This window comes from Nicotiana tomentosiformis, chromosome 3, assembly GCF_000390325.3.
Source record: "Nicotiana tomentosiformis chromosome 3, ASM39032v3, whole genome shotgun sequence".
Classification (NCBI taxonomy): domain Eukaryota; kingdom Viridiplantae; phylum Streptophyta; class Magnoliopsida; order Solanales; family Solanaceae; genus Nicotiana; species Nicotiana tomentosiformis.
Genome location: NC_090814.1, coordinates 140,037,864 through 140,054,724, shown reverse-complemented (window position 1 = coordinate 140,054,724; position 16,861 = coordinate 140,037,864). Strand labels below are relative to the sequence as shown.

General features: G+C 34.6%; 1 protein-coding gene and 1 long non-coding RNA gene across 2 annotated transcripts; both read right to left on the bottom strand.

The window, feature by feature from the left end:
- Positions 1-531: 531 nt before the first annotated feature.
- LOC108947596 (uncharacterized) lies at positions 532-2,899 on the bottom strand. The gene is made up of 2 exons (XR_001972101.3): positions 2,778-2,899; positions 532-1,071 (listed from the first exon to the last, which is right to left on the bottom strand). It is a non-coding gene; the product is annotated as an uncharacterized lncRNA (long non-coding RNA).
- A 1,707-nt stretch (positions 2,900-4,606) lies between these two features.
- On the bottom strand, positions 4,607-7,643 carry LOC104110858 (uncharacterized). Its single transcript, XM_009620417.4, has 7 exons — positions 7,434-7,643; positions 7,003-7,334; positions 6,360-6,710; positions 5,902-6,038; positions 5,555-5,792; positions 5,179-5,396; positions 4,607-5,097 (listed from the first exon to the last, which is right to left on the bottom strand). Exons 1-7 carry the CDS (start codon positions 7,574-7,576, stop codon positions 4,843-4,845), a joined length of 1,674 nt encoding a protein of 557 aa, XP_009618712.1. The 5' UTR covers positions 7,577-7,643; the 3' UTR covers positions 4,607-4,842.
- Positions 7,644-16,861: the final 9,218 nt, after the last annotated feature.

Below are 16,861 nucleotides of genomic sequence, written 5' to 3'. Positions count from 1 at the left end.
TATCAAACACAGCTACTAGACTCGCACCAATTCACGCAATCAATCTTCAGAAATATTTAAGTAACAATTTGGGTTTTTATTAACTAAATATTATGTAATGAAAATGCAATAATTAATAACTAACTACGAATGGGTTGTAAACAAGAATTGGAATGATCTAAGGTTGTGATTTCCCTTATTGTCAGAATCTTTTCTGCTATGTTTTCTACAAATTTGCCTAAGTCTTCTCTATCGACCATGAGCACTCTAACTATCGCAACTCTCTCCCGAGTAATTACCACAATTTACTGGACATATTCTCCTGAATTACGCTAGATGGCATTAAGAATAGCTCACTCAGATCGTTCCAAGGTTTCGTTATCCATAATCCCACCTTTAAACCTCTGTATTGATCCCTCATATACGTTTAGGCGTAGTGATATTGTTCAACAACTACCTAACTATGAACTCTCTCCCGAGTAATATATACTAAATAGGCATAGCTAATTGAGGGCCCTTCAATCAACCACAAGAATAATATAGTTGAACAAATTGAGAAAATACTACGACAAATTTATATTAACGTAACAAGAAAATCATCCTTCAATAGGTTCCATCAAAACCTTAGACTATGAATTTAGATACTCATGATCAAAGTAACAATATCCAAAGTATGTTGCATAATTAAAGTACAAAGTAAAAATGAAAGGATGTAGAAATCGATGATTCTAACTCCCAACGGGTGATTCCACAAGCTATTCTTGCCTCCGGTTGCAAAAGTCCCTTCAAGTGGCATTTTTAGGTCTATTTATAGGTGTAGGAAAAGACCTAAACGTGTAGGCCAAGTCCTAGTCAAACCCGGAAACGAATTAAGTATTCAAAACTCGGATTGGACCTGGCCCCAGGCCTGGCGTCGCCAGCCTAACGCCTGATGAACCTGGCTCCAAGCCTAGCGTCGCCAGCCTAACGCATGGTTCTGCTTGGCCTTTGCCTTGCGTCACCAGCCTATCGCCAGCTTCTCTCATTCACTGCTCCCGCGCACGCTTTCGACTTGTAGGTCTCCTTTTTCTTCTACTTTCATCTCCAATTCACCTACACATAAAATGGACCCTATTACACGCAAATAAGGTATACTTTATCATTAAAGCATATAGAATGCAAGACGAATAATGTGCTAAACCATGAATTATAGCCACACATCACTGACACTTCTTATTTTGTTGTGCCCCTCATTGAATCATCCACATTCCATACTCAATGGGAAAAGAAGCGAACATGCACATTCGTATATATAGTTTTGGAACAAAAGCACTTCGAGAAAATTAAATTTAGTACGCATGAATAGACTTGGTGAGACCTATCGCTAGCATTGTCAAAAGATTAGACTAAGACAAACCTCTTTTCGTAATAACTGACGTATATGGATCATGTGGATCACTTTGTTGTATTGATGTTGTACTTAATATGCAAATCATTCTAATTAATACATGAAAAAGGTTGTGACTTACAAAATTTGAATACAGAGTAGTGACCAGTTATGTTTCCGTTGACAAAGCCAACTATTGTGCCATATGCAGAAGATGTATTAGCTACTGCAGAACATAGGTTACTTCAATTTACTTCAATGCAGTCTAAACTTCGAGTGTGGTAGCATTAGTCAAATGTGGAACACAAACTTCAGCTCAAAGATGTTTAAGACCAAATTAAACTTGAAAATTATAGACCAATACAACAAATAAAACTAATAATTAACTAAAGATTAAAGCTTTTTGTAAACCCATTATTTAATGTGCAATTTATGCCCAAAAAGTTGGATTGAAGAGCCAATTTTTCACTATTTTTCTAGCCTTTAGATAATTGGAATGTTGTGCGATTCATTAAAATTTTTACTGCATGAACATCTTTGCTGGCAACCCTGCCAAGATTTTGAAGTTGTAATATGACTATTTTACTTCCCTTTGAACTTTTCATTCGTATTCAAACAAACACATGCAAGAAAATTATTATTTTTCTTGTGTTTCCTTTATTAATCTTTCTTAAAACTCAGTCGCTCATTACTCTTTTAAGACATGTTTGAGATTGTACTGTAGACAATTCCCAGCACAGTGCATCGTCATCATCTTAAATTAATTTTTTCAGTGTCAATAAACAATTGATACTGAAGAACGCAAAACTTTGTTATTCCAATTTACAAAAGCTAACTCAACTGATAGGTTTGGTCGTTCAAGAATTTTTTCAAACACATAAACAATAGAAAATTAATCTACTGTGTTAATAATTGCTTATTATTAGGACTTGGTATTTTAACCTATTTCGTTTACTGTATGAACATGTGCTAATCAAGTAGTATTAACTCTTTTGCTTCTCTTAGGATGAGAACCCACAAATAAAAAACTTAAGATATACAAAATTCACATATAATTTAAAATATTCAAAAGCCACAAATGTAAAACCCACAAAAAATATAAAAATTCAATTTTTAGAACATATAAATTGGATTTGCAAACTCAAAAAAATAAAACTTTGAGAAATCCAAAGGTCACAACGTAGAAAAGAAACCCAGAGATAAAAGTTCATATAAAAGAATCAATATGTTGAAGTGGGTATAAATATATAATAAAGCCAACTAATTCAATAACCAAAGAAAAGCAGTAAAATTTTCAAAGCATATGATAACTATAAATTCAAACTCTAAAAACAAAAATTAAAATCCATACTTTTACAGCAAAGAGACGAAACCCATGCGGAAGATGAAAGTCATGATAGAAGAATTACAAGAGACAAAGATGAGTAATTACCAGAGTAATCCGCCAAAGTACAAAGATCAGAAGAAGATGAGCATGGGAAGGGCGACGTCTGTTTGCAGACAAGAGTTTTTGGTAAAGTGTAGGTTAATTACTTCGCAACTGTCAAAAAATGAATCCAGGTGTTGATATATTAATACAAGGAGTCAGCTAGTAAATGACCAAAATATCCAGTAAATCCTAAGCAGGCATGTTTACCTTTAGGTGCTTGCTATTCCCTCTTTTTAATAGTAGTAAATAATATAAATTTAGTAATTGATTCTTCTTTTATTTATCTTGCAACTTATGGACTTGTTAGGCCATATTATAAAGATCCTTTTTGAATTTACTGAAAATTTTATAAGAAAATATTAAATAATAGTTTAAAATTTTACAAGTTATTACAATAGATCAAAGTCTAATATTATGGGGAAGGGGTAAATTTTCAAGAGCTATATCTGTATCACTTTTTAAAATAGGGACAAAATTTAAGTAATAGCCTAAAAATGAAAATTTGTGTAAATCATCCCATTATAGTACAATGTTAAGGGTGACGTATATAAATAGCCCTCAAAGTGAATGATCTGAAAATTTTATTTCTGCTAGCCCCATAGACAAGTAAATCAAGTGTAGTCCCTTTGCTTGCCTCATGGTCAATAACTTTTGAATTTAAAGTTCTGTCCATGGGATAAGTGAGGGTCAAAAATTAAATATTACCCGAAAAAGTGTCATATTTGTGTAATCTATTGCAATGTTAAGGGATGAAAAAATAACTAGGTTCACTTTTTTGACTAGCTATTAGAGTTTAGCTATATTTTGAATTGTAATGATAAAGTAGTCACTCTTCCCCTGCTAAATACAAAATACATTTTGAAGACCCATGAACATTTTTTGATTTTTGAGCATTTACTAGTGTAAAATTCAGAAACGATTCTCGGAGGTCAAAATACTTGCATTTAAACCTTCAATGTGAAACAATGTGAAAAAGATTCAAACTCGAGTAATCGTTGCTAAGGTTTGAATATATAAAGGTTTAAAACCCAGTAATTGTTGCATGGGTTTGAACCTAAAATGATTGTTTCATCTATGCTGCCTTTTTTGAACTCAAGAATAATGTCATGTAGTTTCAGCTTGTGTAAATTAGAACTCCATGATCGTGTCATAGATTTCAAAATAAAGTATTTTTGAGTGAAACAATGTGAATATAATTTAAATATCAGTAACCGTTATTGAGGTTTGAACCTATAAATGTTATGATGGAGTTTGAACCTATAAAGGTTTGAACCCTAGTAATTATTGCTAGTCTTTGAACCTATGATGGCTTGAACTCCAGTACAACATGCTGAAATTTTACCTTTAAAAGCTCTGAAGTCAAGCACCGTATATTTTGAGATTATAGTTATAGAGAGTTTTTGGAACTCCACCGATCCAAAAAGTGACCATTTACCAATTTTACGCTTAAGGGACGATCTAGGGTTAGCTTAGCCCAAAAGTCACCTCATAATAATGACGGCCCATATATGCAACATGTTATCAGTGAAAAAATAAAATAAAAATAAGAACGTCTTTTTTACAAGAGACTTTCTTTGACGTATGTCTACAAGTGTCTATAGCTTACATTACATTTCCTAATCATAGCATAGAACTGAGATGATACAAATCGAGACATCTATTAGCTCTCCAGATGCTTCTCTTATTGTTGATCATTTTTGTTTATTAAAAGAAATTGGACCAAATTTAAATTTAGATCCTAAACGTGCCATGTGCTGCAACATTTTTCTTTTATTTAACGCACATGGATCTGCAGCTTTGCCTTTTAATTCAACTCGGATAAACCCCTAATATTCAAAAGAAGTAAAGCTACATCCCTTGTCACTACATCCTCATCCATCTTTTTCTTTTAGCCTTTGCTTATTCACTACATAAAATCGAAACAAAATTGTTTCTTGAAAATACAATCAGTCATCCAAATTCCATCAATTATTCTTGTCCTCCCCACATGCATTCAATTTACTTTTGAACCTTATTTCTCCTTTCTAGTAAATGCAGAGTTATTTAACAAAGAATTACGGAGTACTATTTAACTAGTGTGGGGTGGGAAGAAAAGAGGTGAAGAATCTCTGTATAATTTGGCATCAGAAACTCTAACTTTGCTCATCTTGTCTTCGCACCAATGCAACTGTTCATCATTCAGTTCACTCATTCTCAATACCCTCGACACCACTTTTAAGTCTATTAATCCCATCAATATCTCCATCTCTTCCTCTTCTTTTAATCTTCTTTTCCCCAAGCTGCATTTTCCTGACCGACGTAGATCTTTCACCCTTGACTTTTTCTGCACATCAAAATTATTTTAATTTTCAATTTGTTTTAACAAAAGAGAACAGATAATTAATATAGACAGATTTATACTTGCCTTTTTGTTTACTTTCTTGAGCAAGAGGAGAAGAGTTGGGTCAGCAGAACCTCTTTTGTTTTTCCTAAACAAAGCTGCTACTAATACTTGGCAACGATTCTTCTTGTCCGCCTTAAGGAAATTCATAAATGTTCTGATTGCTTCTTCCATTATCCGAAGAAATGATTTTGAAGATATTCTCGAGCAAAAATCTTCCTGTCCTTTTTCCTCATCCGAATCTACTCAAAATAAAGTAACAAGCATAACTAAAGATCATTAATTGTCAGTTTGTCACAAAAGTATATTGATAAGAAGAATATGTATTCGTAGAAATTCAAAATTTTAAGTGTATTCTTTACACTGCCAAAATTTAAACTCAGAACAAAAAACGGCTTACCTTGATATTCAGGGACTTGAAGCAACTTAGGAGCTAAGCTTCTCATTCTAGCATAAATCTCAGGTCTCTTACCATGTTCGTATGGCTCATTCTCAACATATCTTTGTAAAAGCACTTGAAACTGTTGAAATTGCTGAGCTATATATGCAGGACAGCCTAGGTCCTCTTCACTCCGCGAAGCTCTTAGGCTTTTGAAATATTTATAATTCCAGCTCAGCGCTTCCCATGCTAAGCATACCTATATGAGTCGTGTGTATTCATGATTTAAATTTGTCGGATTAATTAAGTATTTAATACTCGATTCAGTTGAACCTGTTTGACTACATATAGCATCCGCATTTGCTTACTTGTGCTACATAAGCGGCCTCCAATTCGTGATACGGGTTTTGTCGAAAATCGGATGATTTCCTGTTCTTTGTTGCCAGTTTATAGACAATCCTGTCTGATATTGATCTTGGACATGATTGAATGGATCTTAGTGATTCTGAAATTTTGAGTTATGAGCTTCATTAGTCTAAAATAAGAAAACACATGGAAGAAATTAGATATTAATTGGAAAATGACAGTAAAAGATTAATGTGGGTAAATCCAGGGTGTTGCCTAGTGTATGATGAGTGCAAATCTTGGATTCCAGAGTTTAAATCCAAGCAAAAACAAGTCTAAGCCTTGTCGGCGGCGAGAGTTACTTAATATTTGTACTGATGTAAAGTAAATATGGAATAGTCCAAGTGTATGCATGGCCCGACACCATTGTTTTTCTTAAAAAAGAGAAAGGATAAAGCGGTTAAAGTAAAATATTATGTACCTGTTTCGTGGAGTTTTTGTACGCTGATTCTATCTAAAAATAGCATTTCTTCATCATATTTTTGGAAGATAGTGTAAGACTCCCATTTGGGGCAGCTTCTCCTTGAAGAAGAAGAAAATGGATCTTCAGAGTCTTTAATGGAGTTTCTCCATTCAGAGGAGCTCTTAGAAGTGGAGTCAACAGTATAAGAATCCCCATATATTTCATCAATATCATCCTTTTCTTGGAATTGGAATATTTTCTTGCTTTCTAATTTGGATGGTGCATAAACCAAGAAATTTTCCTCTCGACAAAGTAATTTATTACTCTTCTTAACTTTCTTCTCTTTCTTGATTTCCCTGCAACACTTTCCTGTATCACATAAGCAAGAAATTAAATATTTGGAAAATTTGCACGAAAATTATTCTTCGGGTAACCTGCTTATTGTACACTAGCTAGCAAATCACATAGAAGATATTATCTGCACTAGACAAATCCAATGAGACGAGCTCTGACTGAGGAGGTTGCTGGCGAGGATAATCGATCTCAGGTCTCTCACTTGGAAAACCAATCACCCAACCCTTGCCGGCAATTAAAGCTTTGAACGCCAAGAAATAACCATTTTGTTCTTTAATATGATGAACAAATTAAACATAATACGTACCATGATTAATGTCGTTTGTTTGAGAATCACAATTATAAGAATCCGAATTGAGAACCTTTTCTTCATCATTATCACTATGAACAGATTTTGAAGCTGGTGATCCATAAATTGAGTCTCCTTCATCAGTTTCACAACTTTCTTTTGTACTCTGTTTCGCATAGCTAAATATCCGGTTTTCTTGAGCAATTCCATTAGGCATGAACACCAATGTTTCACTCTCCTTAAATGTGTCTGCTACAAAGTGATTTTCCTCTCCTTTCTCAGCATCATTATGATAATATTCATCTTCTTCGTCCGAAAACTCAGCAAATTCATATCCATTATCTCGATTCCTACAAAAATCCACAAATTTTCGTCACCATATATGAAAATTGAAAAATTCAAATTAAACGAAAAGGAGGGGGAAATTTGAAGTAGTAATAAATATATACCTCCAGAAAAACGGATTTCCACCGAGAAAGTAGAAAAGCTTGGCAAGTAAAATGGAAGTGAAGTAGGAGAAGATAAGGAAGAGTTGAAACGAACTCGAGACATTGTAAAACAACTTTGCAATAATTTCTTCATAACATTGCATTGTTTTCTGGATGAGAAGCGGCAAAGTTTTTTGAGTTTATTAGCGATCTCTCTTCTTTACTTAGTTAAAGCAAAACAAAGTAGCACTAAGTTTAAAAAGCTAAGGTCCGTCCTTTAATTGCTTTCCCGTATTTCCTTGTTTGTCAAGATGGTCCTTTGCTTTTCCTGTCGAGATTTACTTATATATTCCTTGCGCTTGATTATTTTCTTACCATACTTTAAGCAACGTAGTATCATTTTTTTTTTTGGATTCACTGATAACATAAATATTTTCTAATTAGTGGTGTTTAACCTATTACTGATGTTAGAACCCGCGTGATGCGTGGATAATTTGACAGAATATTAATCTTATAATATTATGATCTAATATATTATATTATTTTAAGAATTATTAGTTGTTATTTTATTATTTATCGTAGTGTCCAGAAATATAACAAATCTATACAAAATCAAATGATACACATTATATAGTAATCAAATAAATTTATCAATAATATTTTTGAGTATTATTTATTTACTTAATTTTATGAAATAAATTTAAAGTGTGGATAGAATCACATTATATCTATTATATGTCATAAATCTACTAATAATTGTAATAATTATTATTTTTATATTATTTTCAAAAATAAAGTAAATTGAATTTTTCTTCCTGTTTGTATTTAATATGCATAAAACATAATAAGTCTAATTATATCTATACTCTATAGTTTGAGCATTCATATCATAATTTTATGAACTTTCTAATCTCGAATTCAAATAGTCTTTCCCTTTCATTTCTAATAGTAAATTCTTAATAATTTTCTTTAATTTTGTTATTTTTTTATCTAATATATAGTCTTATTACATTTTATGTGGCTCATTAACTTGTAACTTTATTTAATATCATTATCAACTACTATTCTTTAATATAATATAGATAAATATATAATTTTTTAATCATAAAATAAAAATTATGTTATGAAAATATTGCTCGAAAATTTTAAATTATTTAATTTTGTTAATAATATTTTAAGTATTGTATATTTACTTTATTTTCTGAACTTATGATTTATAAACATCCTCATATTATCTCTAATTTATTTTTATTATTCAATATTTTTAGTTTTTGATTTTATCTATTAGACTTGAGTTACGTGGACTTAGCCATATTATGACCTTTCTTGTCATAATATAAAAAACAAATTTCATCCCAATTTTAAATAAGTTTTACCCTTTTTCTATGATAAAAAATCTGAATTTTTATTTTTTTCTCTATTTATTCTTTAATTTTGCTATTATTTTATTCAATACCCAATATTATTACATTGTCATGTGACTTTTCATTAGCTTATTTGAATTTAATATTTATTTCTACCATACTCATTCTAATATAATATAGATAAAAATTAAAAAGTATGTTAGTAGTAACTTTGAATTTATTGTTCATATTCCAAAATATGAGTTTTACCCTTTTTTTCTATGATAAAAAATCTGAATTTTTATTTTTTCTCTATTTATTCTTTAGTTTTGCTATTATATTATTCAATACCTAATATTATTACATTGTCATGTGGCTTTTCATTAGCATGTTTGAATTTAATATTTAAATCATTCTAATATAATATAGATAAAAATTAAAAAGTATTTCAGTAGTAACTTTGACTTTATTGTTCATATTCCAAAATATGATTTTTCTTATCATATTTCAAAAAACAATCTCATCTCAAATTCAAATAATTCTTATTATTCTATTTTCTAAAAACTATTAGTTATTATTTTATTGTAGTGTACATAAATATAATAAATCTATACAAAATCAAATGATACACATCATATAATAATCAAATAAATTTATAAATAATATTTTTGAGTATTATTTATTTACTTAATTTTATCAAATAAAATTTAAAGCGTGGATAGATTCACATTATATCTATTATATGTCATAAATATACTAATAATTATAATAATAATTATTTTTATATTATTTTCAAAACTAAAGTAAATTGAATTCTTATTCCCGTTTGTATTTAATATGAAAGTTTAATTTTTTTTATTAAAATTACTGTCACGACCCATTTTCTGAAGAAGCCGTGACGGACACCCGGTCGCTAAATTTAACCGAGCGAACCATCTGCACTTATTAAAACTATTATAACCTCATACTTTATATGCAACAAGGCAATATTTTAACCAAACACATTTAATTAATTTGAATATCTAAAATAACCAACTCCCAAACTTTGTTCGTAATAACTACTGAAATACTTCTAAGTTATTATAAAAAATATCTGAATCTTAACCCACCGACTGTGTCTATGAAGCCTCTACTGATAAGCTGACGCATTGCTCAGGACATGAGATTGCATGGCTAGTTCTCCAACTAAACAAAGAAATAACTAAATAAAGATGACTCAAAGGAATACTCCACGAATAAAAGTGGAGCTCACCAATAGCACTAGAAGAGAGGGAAGTCCTAACCTGTAGCCTTCTCACCTGCAAAATCGATTCCTACATTGTATCGCAGACCAACGTAGGTTCTCAAAAGAGAACGTCAGTACCATCCATTGTACTCAGTGAGTCTCGACGACAGGGGACAAAACTTTAATAAAATATACATTACCAATAAAGATTCTGAATGCATGGAAAACATAAAGCTTCTAAGAAAAATTCTAAAATAATTGCATAGTAGCAGTTTATGAATATTCTAAAAGAAATTCCTTTCTTTTTCTTTCTTATAAAAAAATAATACTTCACTTTATACTTCGGGAGTTCCAACTATCCTGACTTATTTCTGTCTTAGTCACCGTATGATCGGCACGGGTTCGATCCCAACCTGATCGAATAGGCCCAATCCACGAGGTGCCACTCGCTTCATGGTTCTCAACGCTCATGTATCATACCTTCGCCTGGCTAAGTAAATTCTCAGCAACGAGACCCTCGGCTCGTGTGCTCCCTACTTTGGCACAAGTAGTTTCAGGAAGTCAATGCCTTCGTCGGGACCCTGGCTTGGATGATGACCCCTTCTCAGAATAGAGGATACTCCCAAAATCTTTTCTTTCTAAAACTTCTTCTTGTGACTATTCAAGTTTAAATCTTTTTTGGAACATCCTATACATACTCATACTGGTATCTTTACATGTAAAGCATGGCATAAGAACGAAATAAACTATAATGACCTAACCGGTCATTTTGACTTTTAGAACCCCGTTTCCCTAAATAAAACTCTCTGTATATGCTTTTATTAATTTATGACTTGCGGGGATGGTTGGTTCGGGATTTGAAAGTGTTCGGGTTGAAATAAGAACACTTATTTCTTTAATTTGGCTTTAAAAGGCCAAGTTTGACTTCGGTCAATATTTTGAGAAAACGATCCCAGAATCGGGATTTGACGGTTCCAATAGGTTCGTATGATAATTTTGGACTTGGGCGTATGTTCGAATCGGATTTTGGACACTCCGGGAGCGTTTCGACGCTTAATAGTGAAAATTAACTATTTAAAGGTTTAAGGTTCTTTAAATTTGGTTTGGAGTAGGTTTTGGAGTAATTGAGGTTCGTTTGGAATTCCGAGCCTGAGAATAGTTCTGTATGGTGATTTAAGACTTGCACGCAAAATTTAGTGTCATTCCGGGTAGTATAAGTATGATTCAGCACGTTCGGAGGAATTTAGAAACTTGAAGTTCATATTTTGATCCAATTCGGTTTTGGGGTGCGATTCTTAGTTTCGTTGTTGATTTATGTGTTTTGAGAGTTTGAACAAGTCCGTGTTATATTTACAGACTTGTTGGTGTATTTGAACCGGTCCCGGGAGACTCGGGTGAGTTTTGAACCACCCAGAGCTAAGTTGGAAAAACCAGAATTTCCAGTTCTGGTTTCCTTCTTCGCGAACGCGGAAGGACCCTCGCGTTCGCGAAAAAGGAAAAATAGAAGGTGTGCATTTGCCCTTTGTGTTCTCATGGAGGGTGACGCGTTCGCGAAGCCTAGGAGTTTTGGCCTACACGTTCGTGATGGTCGACGCGCGTTCGCGAAAGAGGACTTGGATAGACGTGGATTTTCCCTAAGCGTTCGCGAAGGGCAGTCAAGTAAGCCTTCGCGTTCGCGAGACCCCTGTTGCGTTCGCGAAGGGTAATTTTAAGGCTGTGAAATTTTGCCTTCGCAAACGCGAGGCACTGACCGCGTTCGCGAAGAAGGGATTCACTGTACCGAATAGAATGTCTGAAAAACGGGATTTCACCACTTTTTAACCCCATTTCTTCCATTCTTGGGCGATTTTGGAGCTTTTTGAGAGGGGATTTCAACTAGCAAATTGAAGGTAAGTTAATTATACACACTTTGAGTTAAATACATAGATTATGGGTAGATTATAACCTGTAAATTTTGGAAATCAAGGTTTTAGATAAAAAACTTAGATTTTTATAAAAATGAGATTTTAACCACGAAAATGGTTATGAAATTGGATGAAAATTATATATTTGAATTCTTGAGATTATGGGTAACGATTTCCTCAGAAAATTTTTGGAATCCGGGCACGTGGGTTCGGGTAAATTTTAGGAATTTTACCATTTTGGGTTGGGTAATTAATTTAATAGTCTAATTTCGAACCAGATTTTTCGGCACCTAATTGGAATTTTTACACGACATTTTGATTGGGAAGTGAACCTTGAGACAAGGTAAGTCTCTTGTCTAACCTTGTAAGAGGAAAATTTACCCCATAGGTAATTTTAATTAATAATTGTTGTTAATTGTGTGTGTGTGTGTGTGTGTGGGGGGGGGGGGTTACGTACTCACGAGGTGATGAGAGTCCGTGCGTAGCTACTAATTATGCTATGTCCGAGTAGTTTAGGACTCAAATCATGAATTACTTGTGATAATTGCATCTTTTATTTAATTAAATTACTGGGATTATATTGTGAATTGTTAGACGAAACAGTAAAAGACTGAAGTTACATATACTTAAATTTTTGTATAAATTATTTGACTGTTAATAGAAATTATACATCCTTATATGTTAGCCTTATAATAATGACTTCTCATTCCGGAGGTTCATAAGAAAATGTCCTATTTTCTTGTGGAGCGGGCCGAACGCCTCAACAGTATAGATGCATCTATGGATTGTGCCGCACGTCCCTCGGTAGTGTACACGATACTCTGGATCGGACCGTACGACCTCGACAGAAATCGTGCTTAATAATAATAATTACAGGATACTTTGACATATATTGCAGCTTGTAAAGCTAATTGATAAATTGGAAATTTATTGAAATTGAAGGAATTAATTATTTCTGCTTGTTAAGGAAATTATGGTTGTTTACATAAATCATGTTTATTTAAAAATTCTATTTTAATATTATTGACCCATAGTGAGCGTCAAAGTCGATCTCTCGTCACTACTTCTTCGAGATTAGACTTGATACTTACCGGGTACACATTGTTTACGTACTCATGCTACGCTTGCTGCACTTTTTGTGCAGGACCTGAGACAAGTGCTATAGGAGGACCTACCGGTGCGCACCCACATTATCCAGAGGCTTAGTAGTAAGTTGCATTTCTGAGCCGTTCTGCATCAACTAGTGCCTCTTCTTGTATTTGTATTCTGTCTATTTTATTTTAGACAGTATTTAGAATTTTTGTATATTCTACTAGATGCTCATACACTTATTATCACGCCCCAAAATCGAGGAGCGCGACTGACGCTCAACCGAGTGAACCCGACCGAGCAAGCCTGTTAGATTTTATTCTATCCAAACTCATCCACGAATGGAGATAATACATATTTTCATTAATTAGACAAACAAGTATTCATGTCTACAATACCCATTCATTATCAAAAGTTCATCATTTTTAAAGTCTCAAATGGACAAATAATATAACCACAACATAACATATTTTGACTTTCCCAATACCAATACACAACCCACACTATGTCTACAGAGCCTCTATAGATAAAGAAGAGTACAATGATAATGCCGGAAATAAGGCCCCGACTATACCTCAAACAGAATACATAAAGTATAAAAGATTCATGACCCCGGAATGAAGTGGGGTTCACCAAGTTATATGGGAAGAAGGTGCACTGCTATCACTGATCAATATCTCCTACTGTGGAACCACCTGCATCCATTTAAAGATGCAGCGCCTACGGCAAAAGGGACGTTAGTACCGTCAAATAGTACTAGTATAAAAACTAAACACTAATTTTAGAATTCAGAAATACAAGATGAATATGATGAACCAATGCAGCAGTAGAATAATATAGATAACCCTTTAAACCATAGAAAGCTTATTAAAAGCTATCAATAACATTTATAGGGTTTAAGATGAGATCCTCTATAACCATATTCACACAAAGCGGCCCCCGCCTAACCCGATATATGCAGGTGGAGGTATACGTACAATACCACAACTCTAATCAAGCGGACCTACCGCCTCACCCAAATATATGCGGGTGGATGTATAACCACAGTACAAAGAACCTACACAAAGCGGCTATGCCGCCTCACCCCAATGTATGCGGGTGGTGGTGCCACAACAATACCAAAACTATACACAAATCGATCGTACTGCCTCACCCCAATGTAAGCGGGTGGAAGTGCAGTCCCACAATACCATAATCCCTACACAAATCGGTCATGCCGCCTCACCCCAATATATACGCGGGTGGAGGTGTATCACAATCACAATATCTATACCATAATCCCTACACAAAGCGGTCATGCCGCCTCACCCAATATATACGCGGGTGGAGGTGTATCACAATCACAATATCTATACCATAATCCCTACACAAAGCGGTCATGCCGCCTCACCCCAATATATACGCGGGTGGAGGTGTATCACAATCTCTATACAACTTGGCATAATAACTTTCATATAAATCACGACTAGAAATTATAACATGTGAATACATAATTCATAGTTTGGGACACATCCTCAATTTATAATGCAATATGATAAGAGCATTTGAAACACGAATTGAACATATATCTTCATCACAAAACTTATCGAAATACTCCATTTATAATCAACATCTCGGAACTTACAAGGATATTGGGAATTCCAATTCTTAAAGAAGAGTTTAGCCAACATACCTCACTTGAGCTTCCTTACACTTTAAATTTCCAGAATTCTTAGCAACTTCAATCTATTTTAGAAATATAACAAATTGAACCAAAATTAGGAAGGTGATCATGGTTCTAGCTCATTTGAGCATTTTATCAAACACAAGGTGTGCATAAGGTTTCAAGGTCCTTTTTATGAAGGATTCCATCATCCCACAACCCAATCTTTACCATTTTTAGTTCAACAATCTTCCTACACTCTTTGATAACACATGCATAAACAACTCTTATACCCAAGAATTGTCTTGCTAATTACCCATTTTCAGAAAATTTTGAAATTAAGGGTTAGGGTGTAGAATCTTACCTCTAGGATAAAGACCTAGTGTGTTTCCCTTCTTAATCTTCCAAAACTTGAGCAAGAATTGAAGAACAATTATTGAAGAACACCTTCTCACTCTAGGACTCTCTCTCTCACTCTAAATATATCAAAATTTTGGCCAAAATGACTTAACCCCTCTCTGTTCCCAGCCTTGGGGTTATTTAATGAGTTCCCACGTCCGCGGCCACGGATTTCGCCGCGGATTGGTCGCGAAAACTCTCAAATATGAGCGGCCGTAGATTTGGCCGCGCATCTAACCGCACATATGATACAGGTCCAGTAAAATGGCCATAATATTCTGTATACATATCCAAATGACAAATGGTTTGAAGCGTTGGAAACTACATTCAATGGGATTTAATTTGGTAGGTTATACACCATATAAATCTGCATAACTTGAGAGTTATGCTCGTTTGAAGTTAGATCTTGTGCAAACTCACTTGAAATTTATCCCATCATAAAATTTTCAACTTGACTTAGCCTTAGGGCTATTCTTAGACTATAAAACATTATTAATGCACCTCATACATATATTATCATCATCAATTGATATCACTCAAATTATCAGTCTTGTTCATACCCGAATTAATATAATTAGCACCCGCCAATCTTCTTAATGGTCTTAAAACACTTCGAAATTTTTCCGGGGTGTTGCACTTATGACACCAGGTCTTGGCACACACACTAGTAGAATTTTGGATTTAATTATTTTCTTGGGTTTTAATTTATCAGATCTTTTATATTTTCTTAATTGTTTTTCAAGTACGAAGAGTTTTATTACTCGGATAATTTTTAAAGAAATGAATATATATTTAAATTACTAGTTGGCTTGCCTAGCTGTGATGTTGGGCGCCATCACGACCTATTGGTGAAATTGGGTCGTGACAACATGGTATTATAGCACTAGATTCGCATAGGTCTCACAAGTTATGAGCAGGCCAATAGAATCTAGCGGATCGGTATGAAGACGTCTGTACTTATCTTCAAGAGGCTATAGGGTGTTAGGAAACTATCTTTCTTCATCTCCCATCGTGCAATTGATGTAGTACTAAATAACTTTCTCTTATTCTCTCACATATGGTGAGAACGCACTCTAATGAGGCTCCAAACCAGGGAAGATCTACTCCCCCCGTTGTTAGAGGCTGAGGCAAAGGCCGAGGGAGGGCTCCAGCCCGTGGTAGGGGACGTGGATGTCCCAAAGTTGTTCCAGTTATGCCACCAGTGGGTCCAATAAATGATCCTATTATTGAGGAACATGGCGAGGTGCCCGTAGCGGAGCCAGTTCCGGTAGATTTCACGTCTGCACCGGGATTCCAGGAGGTTATGGACTGTATGCTATAGTTTATGGACACTATGACTCATGCCGATTTATTTCCGGCAGACCCAGCCATATCTCAGGCAGGCGGGGGAGCACAGACCCCTACCGCACATGCTCATGGGCAGGCATCTACTGTATATCAGACTCAGGGTGTACTACCCGTGGGTGGAGCCGAACTAGTGGCAGTAGCTACACCTGAGCCCAGATCAATTGCGGTCGGCGATCCGCAAAAGCTATTGGATAGACGGACCAGGCGACATCCTCCTATATTTGGGGGTGAGTGACATGAGGATCCCCAGGACTTCGTTGATCGGTGTAAGGACAGACTGCACAACATGAGGATATTGGAGTCCAATAGGGTAGACTTTGCTACCTTTCAGCTGGAGGGCAGGGCCCGTAGATGATGGCAGTCTTATCTTCTTGGTAACCAGTAGATTCTCCTCCCATGACTTGGGATAGGTTCACCCGTATTTTCCTAGACATGTATATTCCACCCTCCCAGAGGGAAGAGTTACGATTTCAGTTTGAGCAGCTCCAGCAGGGTCAGAT